The sequence below is a fragment of the Moschus berezovskii genome, chromosome 20 (genome assembly GCF_049115385.1).
Source record: "Moschus berezovskii isolate FMDL1 chromosome 20, NW_MosBer_1.0, whole genome shotgun sequence".
NCBI classification, from domain to species: Eukaryota; Metazoa; Chordata; class Mammalia; order Artiodactyla; family Moschidae; genus Moschus; species Moschus berezovskii.
Genome location: NC_142479.1, coordinates 48,626,875 through 48,647,963, shown reverse-complemented (window position 1 = coordinate 48,647,963; position 21,089 = coordinate 48,626,875). Strand labels below are relative to the sequence as shown.

General features: G+C 53.9%; 1 protein-coding gene across 2 annotated transcripts; it reads left to right on the top strand.

The window, feature by feature from the left end:
* Nucleotides 1–4,426: 4,426 nt before the first annotated feature.
* Nucleotides 4,427–20,296, top strand: PDK2 (pyruvate dehydrogenase kinase 2). 2 transcript variants are annotated; one of them, XM_055407589.2, is made up of 11 exons: nt 4,427–4,730; nt 6,558–6,699; nt 13,860–13,931; nt 14,264–14,448; nt 14,922–15,011; nt 15,213–15,290; nt 17,332–17,408; nt 17,499–17,597; nt 17,766–17,873; nt 18,543–18,656; nt 19,213–20,296. In XM_055407589.2, exons 1-11 carry the CDS (start codon nt 4,613–4,615, stop codon nt 19,351–19,353), a joined length of 1,224 nt encoding a protein of 407 aa, XP_055263564.1. In that variant the 5' UTR covers nt 4,427–4,612; the 3' UTR covers nt 19,354–20,296. The 2 variants fall into 2 exon arrangements, with proteins under 2 accessions (XP_055263564.1, XP_055263565.1); XM_055407590.2 differs by having other exon boundaries at nt 4,600–4,730; nt 6,601–6,699.
* The last annotated feature ends 793 nt before the right edge of the window (nt 20,297–21,089 follow it).

Sequence of the window (21,089 nt, the reverse complement as noted above, 5' to 3'; positions counted from 1 at the left end):
TAACAGCTCCTGTTCTCACGGGTGCCCCAGACTTAAGGAATGGTCACCGTCCCATAACTGAGATTCAAAACCTCAGATGAGGAAAAGCCCTGAGTAGACTGTATGGAATCCAAAACAGCTTCTTGGTGGATACTGTGCCAGCCTGGGGAAGGAGTAGGAGTAGAGGTGGTGGTGTGCAGGGTCTGGAAGAGGCAGGAAGCTACTCTGCTGTAGAAGCAGGTCGTCCTGGGTAATGATAGAGTGAGGCTGTGTGCCCAGGTGGAGAGCTGAGAGCCCTCATCTGGTGGCTACCTTCAGAGAAGAACCTGGTTACTGCCTCAGTTTCCCCACAACCAGCCCTAGATACCATGATGAGTAGATCAGATGGTGAACCAGTGACCCAAGGGTGGAAAAACTGAAAAGTCCAAGTATACATTCCCTGGCTCTGGGAGGGAGAACCGGGAGCCCTAGCCTGCAGCAGCTCTTCCAGACACACTTCTGACCTGAGCTCACAGACGCGGAGCTGGGTCAAGCTCTCTGCCGCCGCCTCTGTGCTAAGGCTGTGGACTGTGCTTGTGCGCCCTGAATGGTGCGTGGACATGCGTGCCCCAGCCTGTGCTAGTGCCAAAACCAAGCCTCACAGACCTGGGAGATGGAGCAAGGCTGCTTACCCTGTGACTTCTCTGTCCTAAATCGTGTCACAAGTCCTTCTGTTAATTGTTCCCAAGGACCTTTGACAAGAAGTATTAGTTGCTTAGTCATGTCCAACTCTTTGCGACCCCTTGGACTGTAGCCTCCCAGGCTCCTCTGTCCATGGGATTTCCCAGGCAAGAATACGGGAATGGGTTGCCATTTCCTTCTCCAGGAGATCTTCCCGACCCAGGGATTGAACCTGGGTCTTCTGCATTGCAGGCAGACTCTTTACCGTCTGAGTCACCAGGGAAGCCCTTTTGACAAACTGGAAATTACTACTCAGAAAAGCCTAGAGGCAGATCTTCAATTCAGCTTCAGCTGCCTCAGACGGCCCCCCTGTGGCAACTGCTCTCTACCCTCTCTATGAGAGCCCACTGCCTCACTTTCTGTGCTGGAATTTGTCACTGATTGACAGTGAAATGTCTAGTTCCTCCAAGAAAACCCCAGCCCCTACCCAGAACTTCCAGGACCAGTAACCAGAGACCTCAGTTCTCCAAATCTGGGTTATTCACTAGGTCAGAAAAAACACACATGTAGGTAGTCAAAGCCCAGCTCAAGTTGATCAGAGTTCAGTCCAGCTTGCTCCAATCCTTTGCCACCACTGAAGAATGAAGTGGGATCTATATATCGTTCTGACCAGTGCACAGGCCCAGCCCCCATCTCCTGTGAGCACTTGTTTGGATGAAAACATACCATCTGTCTCACACACACTTGCGAAAGTAAGTAGACATTTTCAGAACTGTTTCAGCTACACTTTCAGGAAAGAAACATACTGGCAGAGATCCATCAATGCCCACTTTATAGAAAAGAACCCTGTATTATGCCAAGTTTATTGAGTTCCTTGGAGCTGCAGTACCTCCAAACACTTTAAAAGAAGTATCTTGGCTCTTAGTTTAAAAAAAAAAAAAATCAGATGATTCTCCCTCTCCTGGGCACAGGGCTGGATTGCACTTCCTAGGTCCTCCTGGTTGGATGATGCCATTCTGACCAGTGAGTTGTTAGCCAGAGGAAAGGGGATCAGTTGTGGGCTGAGACTGTTAATTGCTGGGTGAGACTCTCTCAGTTCTTCTCCTGGCTCTGATGCTGTGGATGCCTGTGTTGAAATAAAGCTTCTGTCAGTCTGAGTCCCTGAGAACACCCCACCAACCCAAGTTGTACATACAGTGGAAAATTTGGGGATTTGCGGGTTTTGTTACTTCCCATCACCTAACCTAGCTTGATTGATACAGCACTCCACATCACTCCCTTTACCACTCTGCAGCAATTTCTGCAGGAGGAATTTGATCCAAGCTCAGAGCCCCCATCGGAGAAGGAAATGGCAAGCCACTCCAGTACTCTTGCCTAGAAAATCCCATGGACGGAGGAGCCTGGTAGGCTGCAGTCCATGGGGTCGCTACGAGTCAGACATGACTGAGCGACTTCACTTTCCCTTTTCACTTTCACACATTGGAGAAGGAAATGGCAACCCACTCCAGTGTTCTTGCCTGGAGAATCCCAGGGACGGGGGAGCCTGGTGGGCTGCCGTCTATGGGGTCACACAGAGTCAGACACGACTGAGGTGACTTAGCAGCAGCAGCAGCAGCAGAGTCCCCATTAGGAAGTCCAGCTCTAAGGGGAAGATCATGGGAAATCTCTATCTTTTACAGGTAGCCTCAGAGGTTACGGCCTTTTCCTTGTTACTTTAGTTTTGACAGTAGTAGTAATAGTTGCTATTTATTATTTACTGTGTGCCAGCCACAGGGCTCAACTTTTTTACATATGGGATTTAATATTCTCTTCTGGGCAACTTGAAGACAGCATTCACCAATATCATCAATGATCTAATTGCTAGCTGGATGGATTTTGGTGGTCTTTGATATCTCTGTGGCATGTCTTCCCAGTGACTCCAACTTCTTGTTTCACCTTCTTTTCCCTTCAATGTGCTGTATCTGGTGCTGGAGACAGAGCAGTGAATAAGGCCAACACAGGCCTGCCCTCACAGAGCTTAAAGCCTAGAGACAGATGAGTCAGCAGATGATTACCATGCGGTGTGTTAGGAGCTAAAATAGTGCTAAATCAGAAGGCCTGAGGAACCACTGGAGGAAGCCCATAACCCAGCCAGGCCAATGAGTTGTCAGCCGGAGGGAAGGGGATCAATTCTGGGCTGAGACAGTTAATTGCTGGGTGAGACTCTCCCAGTTCTGCTTCTCCCGGCTCTGATGCTGTGGAAGCCTGTGTTGAGATAAAGTTTCTGTCAGTCTGAGTCCCTGAGAACGCCCCACCATCCCAAGTTGAACATATAGTGGAAAATTTGGGGATTTGTGCATTTTGTTACCTGCACTCCATTCAGCTAGCAATTAGGTCATTGACGATTTTGGTGAGTGCAAAAGAATGGGTAGGTGAAAGTGAAAAGAATGATCCATGGGTAGGAGACAGCATTTGAACAGTGGGGAGACTGAAGTCTGGTTCAAGGCACTAGATAAGTATGGGTGGGACTTGAGCAGGGGAGTGTGGAAGAGATGACGCTAGAGAGTTAAACCAAAGCAGATCATGTGAGAACTGGAAAGGCCTCAGTATGAAGTGAAAGCCAAGGTTGTGAGCAAGGGAAGTAACGCCTTCAGATTTGCAGTGGAAAATGGTACCTGAACCTGTTTCCTCAACTGTAAAATGGTGGTAACAGTGCACGGTAGAGCTATCTGGAGAATTCAATGAGATGAGGCATGCAAAGAGTGCCTGGCATAAGGGATATTATTCATTCAGCTAAGAGAGTCCCCTCCATTGTGAAGCCTTGCACATAGTTCTGCATTGGTTATAACTGCAGTCTGTTGTAACTATTTAATTATTTGCTCATGCAGCTCTCTCAAACTGAGCAATGAAATAATCAAGGCAAAAGACCATGTCCCAGTCCTGTCTGTGTTTCCCCGTTCCCAGCATATAAGCCTAGCAACAATTTGGCACTTGGTGAGTGTGGGCCAAGGACTGAAGCGAAAAACACCTCATAGGGGCAAGTGAGTGGGATGCGGGAACAGGACATATCCGGCGTTGGACCACAAGAGGACGAGCTATGTTCCCACGAGAAATCCCGGTTGCTGTGAAGTGCCGGCTTTTGGCCTCCAGCACAGATCACCTTCCAGGACCTTTATCTAAGAAAGCCAAGTGCGAAAAAGGTTGCCTTCTCAGGTCAAATGAGTAGAGAATAATGAAATAAAGGTGGTTTTTAAAGTTCATTGTAGCCGCCGCTAGGCGTTAGTGAGGGGTTTGACTCGATGTTTTTTAACTGGAAAAGCAAAATGCTGCCTTGTCCTGAGCTGCTCTGATCTTTGTGGAAGTCGGTGTGTTACCCGTCCATGTGAGGGCTTAGCAGGGGCTCGCATCCCGATCCATCCACAGTCCGAGTCACTGTCGTCCAGACTGGGAACCCACCAGACGCCCTGAGGGAGAGCAGGTGAGTGGAAATCAGGACCGGTGAATCGGGCCCTGGTGGGCGGAAGAGGACGCGTGGAAAGCTACCGGACAACCTCGGGGCTGGCAAGCGAAGGCGATTCGGGGAGGGAACCGGGAAACGGAGTGTAAGGGGAAGGGGATAACGGGCCTTTGGGGAGGGGAGGGTTAATCCGGGCTGGGCAGGGAGGAGGGACGCGCGCGGGGACGCCGGGGAGGCGGGCTCCCGGCGCCGCCTCTGGAAAACAGCGGGCCGCTCGGGGCGGACGCTGGGTGAAGGGGGCGGGCCCACGGCGTAGCCACGTGCCGGGGCGGGAGGCGATTGGCTCTCCTGGACTTGTTTGTGAGACGCCATTAGCGACGTCGGGGCAACGCAACCAGCCAATTGGCCGGGACTCGGTCGGGGTCGAGGTTGGGAGGAGGCGGCCGCCGCGGCGCCGGGCCGGGCTGGGCTGAGCCGAGCGCCAGCGCTGCCCGCGTAGGGTCCAGAGCCCGAGCCCGAGAAGGGGTCGCCACCGCCATGCGCTGGGTCCGCGCGCTGCTGAAGAATGCGTCCCTGGCAGGGGCACCCAAATACATCGAGCACTTCAGCAAGTTCTCCCCATCCCCGCTGTCCATGAAGCAGTTTCTGGACTTCGGTAGGAGAGAGCGGGAGGCGGCTGGCCGCGGGGGTCTGCCAGGGGCGGGAGTGGGGGTGGAGGAGTCGTGGTCATGAAGGGTTAACTCGGAGGGTAAGGGAGGCCTAGTGACAGGGAAGGTTTGCTTGCAGGAGTCCAGACAGGAAAGAGTTAACGGGGAGGCAGGGGCCGGTTGGGCTTGTAAGGGTTAAGGGCACCCCGGCTGAAGAGACTGGGCTGTTAGGGGGAAGTGGGGGCACTGAGAAGGAGGGGGTCCACGGTGTCTTCTTGGGTTTTGTGAGGCGTCTTGGAGAGGAAGGGGCAGTGAGGCAGTGCCATTGGAGCAGGAGGGTGTATCCAGGCACTGAAGGGTTACTGGGGATTGTCCTGGCGACTCCAATAAGACTAAAGGTCAGGGAGGAAATGGGGGGTGTTGTGGGAGTGACTAGGGGGCATTGCGAGGCGCAGCCATCGGGAAGGAGACCTGCCCTGGGGGTCTGTTAGTGGGAGGGATTCTTTCAAATGAGTCAACAGAAGAGAGGCCCTGACTGGTACACCGAAAGAGCTGGCCCCCAGCTGTCCTGGAAGACAAGGACACTTGAAGAACAAATCTACTGTGGCCTGGCCGTCTGTCCCCAGCTGGGTAGGGGTCCAGGGCACCATGAAATGGAGTCAGACAGCTTGTACCCATCCTTGGCTGCCCCTGGGTTCCTGGGCCAGGGTCACCTACCACCAGTGATCTGGGAGTGGCAAGGCTGTGCCATCACGGTGACTGAAACAGGCATTGTGTGGACAGTGTCTGTTCATACGGAATTTCTATGGTGCCAGCTCGGGATTAGAAGGGGTTGCCCAGGTCTCTCAAGAGTTGAGGAGACACTGCCTGGCTCAGGTTACAGCTGCGTCACTGATGGGAGGGGGCGGGGAGGTGGCAGCCAGGACACAGGGCATCTGTTGCCTGATGCTTGTTCACCTGCTTCCCTCCATATTTGAGCTCCCGCCGTTTTGGAAAGCTTCCTGAGCCCACCCCCAGCCTCCAGCAGTTGTCTAGTCCAGACTGGACCCCAGTTAACAGAACTGTCCTAGCAGGGAGGGACTCACGGTAGAGTGGTCCACTTGGAGTTCAGTGGGTAAAACAGATCTTCAGAGGGATAGTGACATGCCCTGGGTTAAAAGCAGAGTTAAAAGCAGAACCTGGACTTAGGACCCAGGTCTCCTGACTCTGGGCCATGACCTCATTCAGTCCTCTACCCGCTCTTCATCTTCAGGCCAGACCAAGAATCTAAGTATTTGGGCCCTAGTTCCCTGACCCTGTAACCTCTCAGGTGGGTGGGCATGAATGTAGGGGCAAGTCTACTGTGGACATAAAGACCACCTGAGCCAAGATGATGCCGGGACCCTATGGCTGCAGTGGTCTGAGCATAGCTTCCCTCAGCCAGGGGAGCTCATCTCAAGGTAGGATGGGTTTCCCAGGCTACTCTGCCCACCTGGATCAAGCCCCCCAAAGTGAGTGTCTACTAGGAGGGAAAGAAAGAGAAGAAGTGAGATAACTTGGGCTGGAGTCAGCACCCAGTGGGCCCAGGGTGGCTCTATCCTCTGTGGTTGAAGGCAAGCAGGATTCAGCTGGAGGTGGGGAAAAAACACAACCTCCCTAAGGGTTAGGCTGGGTAGTGTGGCGGTCACTGCGTGGGTCAGCAGGGGCCCCTTGCCCTGTGCCTCCTTGTCGTCTTGTCTCTTCTAAACCTTCAGGAAATGAAGTATTTAGTGACCTGACCCCCTTCCCCACCACTAAGAGGTCTTCTGGCTCCAGTGCTTTGTAACTCTTAGGCTCACCTTTCCCTCTCCCACCAGGGTCTAGCAATGCCTGTGAGAAAACCTCGTTCACTTTCCTCAGGCAGGAGCTGCCTGTGCGCCTGGCCAACATCATGAAGGAGATCAACCTGCTTCCTGACCGGGTGCTGAGCACACCCTCGGTGCAGCTGGTACAGAGCTGGTGAGACCCTTGGCTAGATCCCCATGCCCCCCACTCAGTTGTCAGATTCCCAATGCTCCCAGCAGCCTTGCAGAAAGTGGGGAAAGAGGAAAGGCACAGGGACTTTGAGGGGTAGGGGAGTTCTCACAGTTGAGTGGGAATCCTAGGCCATAGCAGGGACTCAAATCAAGCTTCCAGCCTCCATGTCTCTGAGACAGCGCTGTACCCACCACCCTCCATTCTCTGGAAAAGGGAATCATCATTTTCACACCAAAACCCAAATCAGGCTCATGTCAGCATTTGCCACAGCCCTGACCCTGAACATCTAGCACCTGTTGGATAACATCTAGCTGGGGCAACTTTGTGGGAAACAGGAAGAAGTGAATCTTCAAATTGTATAATCCAAATACATCAGCGTGTTTTAGATGTTGCAAAACACTCAAATAGACACAAGGATGGCACAGTACCAACCCCAAAGAGCTTTAGACGGGCAAAGACCAAAAGTTTATTGCACAGAGCAGCAGTAGCAGAGAGAAATTCTCAGTAAAGTTTACTCAAAAACTTTGTCCAGGGATAAGAATTATAAACTGAATGACATTAACCAGAGGCCAATCACATCACATGAAGAATAAACAAAAATTTGCTCTGTAACTGGGTGTGTGAGTAGCTAATCCTGGTTAATCTTCAGTGGCATGTGTGCAGAAATCTTTTGCTTGTTATTCTGGCTGTGGCAGGTCTGGTACTACTCTGGTCTCCTTTTCAATTCGGGGCATCCACACCTACTTGGAGCTCAGTGCTGTGTTAGGTTAGGGAATCAGCAGCAGCAGCTGCTCCTCAGGAGCCCATGATCTCATAGGGAGAATAAAAAGGGCGAACTTAAGAGCTCCATAGTGGCAGGAGCAGTAAGCTACTGAAGAGTTTGTTTTGCTTAAATTAAAAGCAAAATAATATTATTTTAAAATAACATTGGTTTCTTCCCCTCATTGCAGAAGTATGACATGCCCACTTTGACATTTGGAGAACACAGAAAAGTAGATAAAAGAAAATGTCAACCACTTTCCTCCACCCTTTAACCAAACATTCAGGTTTTGTAAGTGCCCTTTATTGGTGCCCTTCCAGCTTTTTGCTGTGCATGAATGAGAATAAAGTAAGTAAAGAGCAGGCACATGGTCTGTGCACAGCGAATTTCAGTTGAATCAGAACATTGTGGGGAAGTTGAAATGGAGGCAGAGAGGAGGTGTCACTGGGCCTTATCTAAGTGAACTTTGACCTAGAAAGGAGGGAAAAGCATTCATACCAAAGGAACTGCTCATGCAAAGGTGTGGAGGCAGGAGAGAGCCTGGCTAGGGCATCCGAGCACTCACTTTATGGACAGAGCACTGTTACTGCAAGTGATGAAGGTGGGTGGGGGGACAGAGGGCAGAGCCTGACTTCCCTGTGGCACAATGAGGTCACCCCTCACTGGGGCCTATCCCTTAGAGGTCCAGGATCTCTGAGCCAACTGGCATTTCCTGCCATGGGGCAGCGTGGAAAGCATGGGGAGGAGACAGAAGGTGCCATCTGTTCTCTCCAGTCCTCCTCCAGCTCTGTCCAGCTGAGTGACCTGGCTGCCTTTCCAGCTGGTCCTTAACTCCAGGACAGGACTTCTCGGGCCCCTCCTTGGACACTTGTTTCCTTGAAGAGTCAGGAGGTGTGGGGAGGGAGGGCAGGGAGGTGCTGATTGCCCATGATGCCCCCAAGGCCCATAGAGCCCCTTCTTTTTTAAAAAATATTATGTGCTGTGTTGGGCCTGAGCTGTGGCACGTGGGATCTTCCTTGTGTCATGGGGGATCTTTCACTATGGCACAGGGATTCTCTACTTGCGGTGCAAGGGCTCAGTAGTTGTAGCACACAGGCTGAGTTGCTCTGTGGCATGTGGGATCTTAGTTCCCTGACCAGGGATCAGTCCCATGTCCTTTGCATTGCACAGCAGATTCTTAACCACTGGACCATCAGGGAAGTCCCAGAGTCCCTTCTTGAAAATCAGTTACATATGTCGGGGCTTGGCCTGACTTAATTCTTCTCTCAAAGCTAGGAAGTAATGACCAGCAGGAGAGAGTGAAGTGAGACAAGAGGGAATGCTTCCCAGTGGATGATTCATTGAGAGGAGGGCAGACCAAGGTATTGCTAGAGTGTGCTGACACACTGAAGAGACAGCTTGCTGAGACTGTTTCCAGAGAATGGGCATCAGTTGCAGCAAGAGAGATTGTGGTCTGAGGGAAGGAAGGACTTCCTGAGATAGACCTCCCTCTCCATGGGAACCCCCTTGCCAGCTTGGATGATGAAGGTGGTGGAGGTAGGCAGTTTCACAAGATGAAGGGGACAACCTACCAGAGAACTTGGCAAGAGGGCTACTAGCCTCAGAGACTGATGAGTGAGCAGTAAAACCTTTCCTTTGGAAATGGACAAGACCTATGCACATGCTAGCGGTAATAGTGGTGGCAATATTTAACATGTGGCAGTATTTAACATGTGACAACAGCTAATGGAGTTTCTACTCAGCTGGGGAGAGGTTCTAGGCAGGAATCACTGTGGGCAAGTGGAGAATTCCTATTGCTAAGCAAACCTGATGTATTATTTCAACTGGCCTGACTTGGGGTCATGAGATCCTGCTTTGGAGGTGACTGGAAGTTGAAGGAAAGCCCTGGGTGTGGCACAGGCATGTCTGACTTTGAGGCTTGGCTTGTGTGCCTGCTGGACACTTAACGTTTGGCCGACCACATGGCCACTCTGAGTCTCGGCTTCCTCATCCGTAAAATGGGTGAGATGCCACTGCTGGATGTGGAAGCACAGGGAACTCTATTCACAAGCGATGTCTGTGATCTTCTGGCAGCAACACCTTCTGGTCAAAGATGATGTGTTGTGGCAGAGGTTCCCTTAAGAGTATAGTCATGGTGGTGGACAACAATGACAGAGGCAGACACACCTGGAAGGCCTGCTGGCCATCAGGAGCTGTCCTTACTCATTTACCCTTCACAGCAACCTTGTGAAGTAGGCCTTTTTATCACCCCTGTTTTGTAGATGAGGAAACTGAAGTTCAGAGAGATTAAGAAACTAGTCTGAGCTCATCAGGTAGTAAGTGGTAGAGCTGGGGTTCCAACCCAGGCTGCGTGATCTGGGAGCTGTGCCCGCAAAGGAAAGGGAGAGAGCCGTGTTCTGGAGGAGTCAGAGATGTCTAAGCAAAGCAAGTCAGTGGGAAAGTAGATTTTCTTTACAGAGATTGTTTGATGTCCAGTGTTGCGGGGGCCCAGAGGGGTAACCTTGACATCTCGCTGGGGAGAGTGACAGGCTGACAAAGGGTGTGGAGTTGGGGATGTATCTGGAAAATGCAGGGTTGAGCGAAAGTTGCAGAGTAGAATCAAATGACAGTGAGTCGCTCCTGTGGCTAATAGTGCCTTTGCAGGGATGTAATACGGGAAGGGGGTAAGAGTGGGTGCCACGGCACCTTCTCATGAACCTCCCTTGCCTCAGCAAGGTGTGTGGACACCAATCCCAGTAGTCTTTGCCCTTGAAAACAATGACCGCCTCACTGGTTCCGGGCACCCAAGGCCTGCTCTGCGCCAGGCCCGGGGCTGTAGCCAAAACCTGCCATTGAATCCCTCAGCCATCACTTATGTAATCAGAGTGGAGACCGGCCACCAGCATTGCCTCCTCTAATCTGCTCCTGCTGCTGCGAAGCCCACTTCACACACTGGGACTGGCGAGCAGCACCGTCAGAAATGGGACCCAGGTCGGCCTGGCTCAGGGCCGTGCCCAGCGCCCCTGCACAGGCAGCTTCCAGATACCAACACGTCTCCACCTCTCCCCTCCGCACAGGGCCTTTGTCCTGTTCACACCCTGGGCCCCAGCGGCTGTGGACACACATCCACAGGCGTCCAGAGTCACACAGGCTCCCCACTCCTCTGCCCACACAAGCCTGTGTGTGCCTCCTTCCCCGCTGCAGGTGTTCATTCCGGCATCCCTACACCCAGGCTCACCCACACACACTCACACAGGCATACACGTGCTCCCTCCTCTCACCAAATTCCACCCCTCCCACCTGCCAAATCCAGGGCTCTGGGTTGGCTGGAAAGCCCCAGAAGGCAGGGTTTGGGGTCTCCACGTGACTTGGTGGGGGGTGGAGGAGGACACTCCAGATATCACCCAGGAAGTCCTGGGTGGCCTTGCTTACTGCTGTGGGGCCTTGCTTACTGCTGTGGGCGGCAGGCCAGGCCTTCCCCAGTGCTTCACCTTGGCCCCACTGCCTGTCCTCCCAGGCCCAGGGCAGGTGACACATCTATCGTTGCATCACATATCCAGACTATCCATGTCTAAGCCCAGCTCTTTCTCTGACCCTTCAGGGTGGGCAACCCTGGAACTAGCATCTTTCCCTTTTCAGGACCATGGGTGAGGTCTGGTCTGCCAGACTCTTGAGGGGTTTCAGGTCCAGTCACAGTTTCCCTGGGAGAATTCTCGTTATCCTCTTCTCTTCCTTCAGGGAGTACACCCAGGACCACTCCCTTGATGGAATGTCCCCCAGAGGAAGGCGGGCAGAGATTCTAATCCCTGCTTCACAGTCCAGGAGACTGAGGCCTGAATGAGGCTGCAGCTCTCCCCAGAGCCCTGCCAGCTGGCACTCCCACTGCCAGTCCATCCTGGTGCCCTATGTTTTACTTCATGTCACCCCCCTTGGTGGTTCATTAGGCAGCCACAGGGGATGGGGCCAGCAGCGAGAGCGCTCAGCCTGTCACCAACCCCCAGTCCTGGCCTGGCTGGTCAGAGCCCCGTAGTTCCAACCTCCTCCCTCTCTGTTTGCCCCCTGGGTCTTGGGAAGGGGTTCCAAGGCACCTACCCCCAGCTGGTCTCTGGTCTCTCCTGTCTCTCTCTGTTCCCACCATTGCATATTTGCAGGTCCTCCTCTCAAATCCCCTCTCCCTCTAAGAATCACATGAGCATGAAGCTTTCTCTTGGGTATCTGGAGTAATACTGGAGTAATCCAGGGATCTGGAATAACACAGGCCTGTGAGAGAGCATTCCAGCTCTGCATGTTGACTTCCTCATCTGTAAAATGGGTCCAGCAGTAGCACCCCCCACAGGGTCATTGTGGAGGTTAAACTAGGGGAGCACAGAGCAGAGCCCTAGCACAAACCCAGCACCAGTAGATACTAGCCGCCCTCAAACATGGACATCAGCAGCTTCACTGTTAGAACCAGTATAGACAGTGGGCACTTGGTCATGTGGTGTAGACTTGGCGTCAGACAGACCTGGGTTTCAATCCCAATGTGAATGCTTACTGTGTGACCTGAAACATACTATCTGCCCTCTCTGAGCTGATTTCCTTATCTGCAAAAGGGGGAAATAGCACATGCTCATGAAGGCTCCTGGGAGATGAAAGCCCCTGCATAGACTCTGAGCACAGGTCACTAATGGTCACTGGGTAAGCATCGGCTATTGTTATTCTCCAGGAATTCTGAGGTGAGGCCGTAGGAGAGCCGCTCTGTCTGCTGGGGCTCTGAGGATAGTGAGGGAGTTCCAGGGAGAGCTGATCACCTCTGCTACAAGTGACTCTGCCACCTCCTTCCAGGCGCTCTCCTGGGCCCTGTGTGGAGAGGGCAGGCAGCAGCAGGGCTGGGAAAGCCCCATCTGTTATCTGCGGCTGTCCAGAGCATGACAGATTCAAACATGGTATGATTCAGAGCCTGTGCCCAGTGTAACCGGGAGGAGTGTGTCACGTTCCACCTGGGGACTGAGAGGGTGCACTCAGCTGTTGACAGTGTCTGAACCACTGTTCATAACAAGAGCAAGCATTTAGAGTGCTCGCTATTTGCTAGGCACTGTGTTAATTACCACATTGCATTCTCACCAAAAAGCAGTGATAGCGGTAGGTATAAAACCCTCCCTTTCTCTGATAAGGAAACTCAGGCCCAGAGAGGTTCCATGACTTCCCAGAGCCACACAGCTCAAAGTGGAAAAGCCCAGCCTGGGACTTGGCAGAGCCAGCTTCAAAGCTAGCTCTTTCACTGTCTTCTCTACTGGGTTAAGCAAGAGGGGAGAGTGGCAGTAGGTGAAGGGAGCAGGGCATTCCAGGCAGAGAGAACCACAGGACCAAGGGGCTGAGCCTTTTTGAGCAGCCAACACTGTGTAGTGGCAGGAGCGCTGGAGGCCTTTCTTCACTATTTCACCTTCCAGCTGTGGAGCTGCCTCAGGCCTCAATTGAGGAGACTGTGAAATAGGGCTGATTCCTGCTGTTCTTACTGTTAAGGTCAAAGCCCTGCCTACGTGGGACTTTGGACTATGGTGGGACCTCTTCTAGTGGGACTGTTAGGCCCGCACGGCCCTCCCTGGTCAGACTCTCAGTGGCCCCTCTTTCCTGCCAGCCAAAGTGTTTCTGCCAGAGAGAGGCTCAGACCTCTGCCTTCCCCAAGAGAGTGAGCTGCTGCAGACTGAGGTGTTGGTAGAAAAGCAGTGGCTCCAGTTTGGCAGCATCTAGGCATCTGGGCCCCTTCAGGCTCTCCGTGGGCTCCAATCCCACCTCGTGTCAGAGCTGGGCATGCCCAGTCCCCACCAACTCCTCCCCACCTTGTTTTTCCCACCCACCATTTAAAATCTAGTTCCCTAGGAATTGGGACTAGAATGACAGCTCCTGGTGTCCAGAGTCAGCGTGTGAGGTTGTGTCCTTGAACCCCTGCTCTGTGAGAGCGCTGGGCTGGCCCATGGGATACAGCAGAGACCCTGCAGGCAGACACTAGGTCTGTTTCCCTGACGGCTGGGGAGGCTGAGTGCCTTGCTGTCACTGCTGGTTTTGGGCAAGGCCCCCTCCCCAGTCTGGGCCTCAGTCTTCTCACCAGGAGCCCTGTGAGTAGGGTAGCCACCAAGCCCCTTTGAAGACCGCTATTCTAGAATAGCAAAGCAAAGGCCCTCTGAGAACCAACAAATTAGAGGTTTTCTTGCACAGTAAGTTTCCTGTGTTGTCGGGGAGAGTCACATACAGGTGGAGCAGAGTAAGGAAATTTGTGATTCAGCTTGTCAACCCATGCAGCCCACTGCATGCTGCCCACTGTGCGCTGCCCACTGGAGGCACAGAGCAAATGTTGGGTCAGCAGAGTCGGGTGGGCAGGGGCCTGCCCCTGAGCTAAGGTGATGCCCCCACCCCTCCTGCACAGGTATGTCCAGAGTCTCCTGGACATCATGGAGTTCCTGGACAAGGACCCTGAGGACCATCGGACCTTGAGCCAGTGAGTGAGGCCCTGGCTAGGGGCGGGAGGGCAGGTGTGAGCCGCAGCCCCGGGGGCAGAAATGCCTGTAGGATGACGGAAATGCCCCTATCCTTGGGGATATCCAGGGTGAGCGGGGAGACAGCCCTCAGTCCTGGTGTGTCTGGTGGGGGTTACCCAGGACCCACCCTGTGGAGCTCCCAGACTGCCAGGCGGGCAGTGGGAGGTCTGGGGCAGCCTTCTGGAGGAGGGGGCTGGGAAGAGTCGAGTGGGTGAAGGCACTGTGCAGAGAAGGGCAGAGCAGGGACAGTCTGAGGGTGTCCCAGAGCCAACATCCAGCCGCCCCCCCGCAGGTTCACCGACGCCCTGGTCACCATCCGGAACCGCCACAATGACGTGGTGCCCACAATGGCTCAGGGCGTGCTGGAGTACAAGGACACCTATGGTGATGACCCCGTCTCCAACCAGAACATCCAGTACTTCCTGGACCGCTTCTACCTCAGCCGCATCTCCATCCGCATGCTCATCAATCAGCACAGTGAGCGGGCGCAGGGCCGTTCAGTGCTCAGAGGGTCACAGAAAGCAAAACCATGTCGCTTCTGTCTGTGGGATCCATAACAATCTCGTTACACTTGGAATCAGGTGGTTTTCTAGCATTTCTTATTCTAGGAGAATTAACTGTGAGTGTTGCGAAATCATAGCCAATCACTAAATACACAAGATGGTAAAAATTATTTTAACATATAGCAAAAGAGAAGAATTAAATATAATGTAGGATGTGTGGGAGCAAGACTTCTGAGAAGAAGAATGTTTCAGGCCTGCAAAGGTCCAAAACTGGCCTGATTCGAGGCTGCAGGGTCTGGTCAGAGGAGAGAGGGTAGGAGGGTGGGGAGAGGGTGTTAGGGTCAGAAGGGTTAGAAATAGGGGTGGAGTCCTGGAGAGCCCGGGAAGGAGGGAGGGAACGCTGAGGCACATGGCCCTGCCAACTGAGCCCCCCGTTTCTGCCCGTAGCCCTGCTCTTTGATGGCAGAACCAACCCTGCCCACCCCAAACACATCGGCAGCATCGACCCCAACTGCAATGTCTCTGAGGTGGTGAAGGGTGAGTTGTCCTCACCGTGCCTGGCCCACAGAGGAGCCCCAGTGAACCCCCAAGTTTACCTGGCCAGAGGGTGACCCATTCCCCAGTGGGTGGGGGCCACATCCCCATGGGCTTAATGTTGGAGACACCCACTGTTGATCCCAAGAGAATTGCCTGCTGGGGGAGGCCACCCCATTTCCTGATGACCCCTGCTGCTTTCAGATGCCTATGACATGGCCAAGCTCCTGTGTGACAAGTATTACATGGCCTCTCCTGACCTGGAGATCCAGGAGATCAACGGTGAGCAAATGAGGCTGTGTGTGTCTAAGGGCTGGGGACATGGGGGAGGGAAGTGATGTAGGAGTCGGGAAACGAGGGAGAAGCAGAGCTATTATTATATTGTTAATTTATCTAGTTAATATTTATTAAGCAGTAAACACAACAGGCAAGGTCCCTGTTCCCATGGAGCTCACATTCTTGCTGTTGGGGCAGTTGGGGAACGGGGCATTTAACCAGTGAGTGAATAGTAAACAAGCTAATTTCAGGTCATGATGTGTGACAGGAAGGAAACAAAATGTGGATAACCTGACAGTCATGGGTAGCAGCAGTGTATTAGATCAGTCTGGCTGTCTTCCCGGAATCCAAAAACGCTTAATTTGAGAGAGAGGTTTTCCTCTCGCTAGCCCCTGGGGCTAGAATGGTCAAAACCTGGCGAAGTTTTGGGAAAGAGGATGTGGAAGGCAGGGCCTGGGAGTTGATCCCAGCACTTCCCTAAGTCTCCCAGCTGCAGAGGAGGCCGAGAGTTTAGCCTCTAGCTGGGCAGTTACATGCTAGTTAAAACTTTGAGGGAGGCAGGTGTCTTACTACTAAAAGAAGAAAGGATGGCTACAAGGGTCCTGCTTTGGATGGAGTAGCTGAGAACCAGGAGGACCAGTGTGGTGGGGTTAGGAGATTGAAGGGGTGAGGGGCGGGAGAGAGAGGCTGGGCATGCAGGGCCTGTGGGCTACAGACGGGAGCTGGAATTCTGAGAAACCACTGGAGGTTTGAGGCACAGTGATGACAGTATCTGAGTAACATTCTAAAGATTAATTTAGAGGCTGGAGGAGGCAGGAGAGGACCCAGGAAGACCAGTTAGGGGGTCACTGCAGGTTTAGGCGAGGGGAGGGGAAGGCAGCAGAGAGGAAAAGAAGGGGGTGAACTGGATAAACACCTTGGAGGTGGAGGGGTGAGGAGGACCAGAGACCTGGAAGTTACCTCTCCCCTCCCCACCACTCCCCTGCTCCTCAGCCACTCTGGCCTGCGCACCAGAAACCTGAGGCGTTCATGCCTGTATGCCTGGAAGTAGCACTGCCCATATCCTGGTCCAGCCCGTTCAAGTCCAACTCCTCTGAAAAGCCTCCCCAGACCTCCCAGAGAGGAGTTAGGCCCTGCCTGACCCAACTGAACCTCTAAATTGCACTACTTGGGGGCAGAAACCAAAGGGTAGAAACAGGCCACTTTACTTTCGGATCCCCAGGGTCAAGCCCAGAGCCTTGCACACAGCTCTGGGTACAACACCTGACGTAAAAGTGAGTTGTGCATTTCTCTGTCTAGACATGAATTTCTGAGGGTAGGGCTGAATTTTATTCAACTTTTTGTCTCCACTTGCCCAGCACAGGGCCTCAGATTCCCTCATTCATTGATCCATTGCACATTTATTGAGCTCCTGCTTCATATGGAGCTCTGTGCCAGGCACCAGGAAGATACTCAGTCCCTAAAACCAAGAAACTCTCCAGGTTAGAGTGATTCTTAGGAATAGGATGTTGGTGTCAGGATCACTAAGTAGCCCCCTCCCCTCTCCCCTGGGTGAAAAAGCTCTCCAGGGATTCTGGTATCAAGGGGAATGCTAGTAGGCTAGGTATAGCATAGATAGATAGATACTGTCTGAGTGGATAAATGATGGATAGATGGATAGATAAACAGTGGATGAATGGAAGATGGATCTGTACTCTGAATGAACGGATAGATGGAAAAGATAGACGTTTGAACAGATGAACAGACTGAAAGACAGTTGGATGGTTGGATGGGTAGACAGAGGAATGAATGGATGCTGAATGGATATGATCGATGAATGGGTGGATACTGGATGGATGGATGGACGGACAGTGTATGGTGGGTGGATATTACATGGAGAGGTCAATGGATGAACGGACCCTGAATGAGTGAATAGATGGACAAACAAATGAGCAGATGGATGGACAATGGATGGTGGTTGAGTGCTGGGTGTTAGATGCTGGTGCATGAATGCTGCATGGTAACCTCTTGACAGTCTCCTGATCTTTGGTCTGGACTTCCCTGACAGCATCCAACTCCAGACAGCCAATTCACATGGTTTATGTCCCCTCCCACCTCTACCACATGCTTTTTGAACTCTTCAAGGTGAGGAGACTGGGGGATGTGCTTTGTGAGGGTGGGGGGTGGTTAGGTCTAGGCTGCTGTCACTGATTCTTGTTACCTTTTCCACTGCAGAATGCCATGCGGGCCACTGTGGAAAGCCATGAATCCAGCGTCACTCTTCCACCTATCAAGGTCATGGTGGCCTTGGGCGAGGAAGATCTTTCCATCAAAGTATGTGACCCTTGACTTTGAGGGCCCGAGAGCAGTGGTATGGAGACCTCCCTCCTGCCAGGAGATGGGCTTAGGGAAGACGCTGGGGGTGAGGAGGACCTGAGAAGATCAGGGATGGGGTGTGGAGGAAACAGGTCTAGAGACGCTGACATGTCCTGTCTCCCCCAGATGAGTGACCGAGGTGGCGGTGTTCCCTTGAGGAAGATTGAGCGACTCTTCAGTTACATGTACTCTACAGCCCCCATGCCCCAGCCCGGCACCGGGGGAACCCCACTGGTGAGCTGGCTTCACTCCAGTTGCCCCCGACCTCCTGAAGAATGCCTGTCAGTCTTGTCTCTTCTTATCAGATTGTCTCTCGTGCCCATCACTCGCTTCCCTGCCTCCCGCGGTCCCTGCATTCTGTAGGCTGTGTGTGATCCCAGTCACCTCTTCTGAGTCTGGCCCTCCTTGTTCCTCCTCCCTCTCCCCAGCCTGCACCTCCCTACCTATGTGTGGGTGTCTGTCCCCTCTCCTCAGGTCTCCCTGTCCTCCCTCTCTCTCCACAAGTAACTACCTCTGTCTTGGCATTATTCAGCTCACCAGCACGTCCGTGTCCATTCCCAGTGGAACAGGCGGGGCTAAGTGTGGGAAATAGAGACACAGAGGTGCCCAGTGACCTGCGCAGACCCCTGACTGCCAGGGCCAGCCTCCTCTCCCGCCCTGCTTGCTGCTCCCCACCCCCAACATGCCCTGCAGCCTTCCTCCCTCCACTGGACTGATTTCCCTCTCCCCACAGCCCCCATCTTGTCTCCGAGCTGTCCCTCTCTCCTGTCCCCTCCTTACCCTGGTGCTGGGAGCCCCCTGTACGACCCCAGCTTAGCCATCCTCACTCAGCATATAGGTCTCTGCAGCTCCAGGGAGCCCAGGCCCAGTGTCTCAGTGCGCTCCCTTCTCACCTTCTTGCAGGCTGGCTTCGGGTATGGGCTCCCCATTTCCCGCCTCTATGCCAAGTACTTCCAGGGAGACCTGCAGCTCTTCTCCATGGAGGGCTTTGGGACCGACGCTGTCATCTATCTCAAGGTGAGCGCCCCTGCCTGCAAAGCCCGCCCAAGGGGCGAGGGTGGGTTGCCGACACGTCGGGCCTGTTCTTAGGTTTCTTTCCATCCCTCCAATCTTTTCCTGATTTCAGACTGAGGATCAGAGCAGAGCTATAGTTCCCCAGCCACCAGGCACTCCTAAGTTGGCAGGCAGTTTCAGGGAGTCTGTGGTGCATGAGTAAGACCCTTTTCTGGGAACCCTTGACTTGTGAGGAAGCATGGAGAACTCATTCAGCTCAGGGGGCACCTGAGGCCTGAAGCTGGTGACCTTGTTCAAGGTCACACAGCCTGCCTCCTCCCTCTCCCTCCCTGACCTTTAAGTGAGCAGCCTTTTTAAACGGGCAGGAGCAAGCCACAGAAGGGACAGGCGCTGTCATGGGTCTTTCTGGTTCAGCCATCTCAGCCAGTGTGGCACCTGGCTGGGCTGACGTGTGGGCCACAGCTAGTGGCCACCGGAGCCCACCGTTGGGCAAGGGTGGTCTGCCAGGGAGTGGGCAAGGTGCAGGACAGCAGGAGAGGCTGACCCTGATGCCCCTCAGGCCCTGTCCACGGACTCAGTGGAGCGCCTGCCTGTCTACAACAAGTCAGCCTGGCGCCACTACCAGACCATCCAGGAGGCCGGCGATTGGTGTGTGCCCAGCACGGAGCCCAAGAACACATCCACGTACCGTGTCAGCTAGGAGCTACCCCACTCATCTACACCCAGGAGAATGGACTGCTGTCTCTGGGTCCAGCCACCGTGGTGACCCTCCCCATTCCCCGCCCCCCCAGGTGCAGGTGGCTCTCCCTGTTGACCAGCTTCTGTCTCTTTGGAAATCACTGCAGTGACCAGTCTGTGGTGGCCCCTAAGTGCCAATCTCTGTCTCCATGGAGACCCCTTGGTGGTCTCCCTGGGTCCAGTCTCTGTGGGCAGCGCCTGAGGATTGGAGGATATCTCCATCCTGATGGGGTGTTCCAGAGATCCGTTTCCATGGCAGTCTTCCTCTCTGAGCCCAGAGCTGCCACTTCTCTGCCAGGGGCCCTAGGTCCCCCTCACTGCCCACCACAGCCCTGGCCTTCCAAGTGGACGTCCCTGCTTGCCTTACTGTCCTGGCCCATGCTGTTACCCTGGCGCTGGTCTGGTGTCAGTGTTGGGAAGGGGCCAGGTGCCTGCCACATCTGGGGTAGTGGGAGGGGACCCCTGATTGGGGATCTGGTCCTATAGTCTCTTCCTCCTCTCTAAGGTCAAAGGTAGGAGGGAGGGGTTTCTCACCTGGGGCTCACCCCTAAAGCCGAATAATCTGGGAGGACACAGAGGTCAGCCACCCAACCTCTCCTCCCTGTAGGTAACCCCAGCAATGTTTCTGCCACCTCCCAAGCCCTTCCCCTGCATGTCCTCACGTGCATACACCTACCCACCACCCACGGTCCGCCCTGAGCTCCAGACCCCAACCCCCACTGTGCCTGGACATGCGTGTGCTTGGGGTGGCTTTCTCCCTAGAATGTTGTGTGGATACAGCTAGTTTTATAGCCCCGAATGCCCCTACCCTTCCCCTCAGCGCACAGGGGGTTAAAGTTGTGTGCGCCCCCCAGTGGCTGTGATGGTGACAGTGGCACCTACAGTAAAGAGGGGATGGAATGAGACGCGGCCCATCTGCTTTCCTGGGCGAGGGAGAGCCTCTTGTACAAACATATGCAGACTGCAGTCCCTGTGACCAGCGCGTGACTTGCTCAGGACAAGACGCAGCGTGTGCCAAGTACAGCAGCGGCCACAGCCGGCCGTTCCGGACACCCGACAGTGCCACACCCAGCGACAGCCCTGCGGCCCTGCCACGCGCGGAGCCCAGCCCAGCCCCCAGCTGGGGCAACTGACAGGAAGGTCACTGGCACATCATAAGTTTTTATTGAAAGAATCTCCCCCTTCACATGCAGGTGGGCACGCAGACAGCTCCTGATGGCTTCAAGGACTTGGGAGCTTTCCGTCCTCCCCACCAGCCCCTCTGGGGCCCAGGTGGTATTAGTGCCCCGCGTCCAGTCCCCCCTCTGAAGCCCCTCTCCCAGCACAGACAGCAGAAAGGAAAAAAGAACTGAGACCCAGAGAACAGGGGTCACAGCCACAGCCCTTGGGCTGGAGCGAGAGGAGTGGGTGTGTATGGGGGCCTGTCTGCTGCTCCAGGCTGGTGGGAGGAGGTGAAGGGAGGTTTCTAGTCTAAGGCCTCTGACCTTACTGCTAACTCTGGCCAGTGCTGCAAAGGCTGGGCTAGCTGCTGGCCAGCACCATGCCTGGACACACTCACCCTAGAAGGACAGAGACCTTCCCTGGGCTGCTGGGATGGCTTCCACCCCTACCCAGGGAGCAGGCCCCACCCCTCCTGTCTGCCAGTTCTGGAGCCCATGGAGGCCCTGATAAGAACCAGGACAGGTTGGGGAGGGCTGA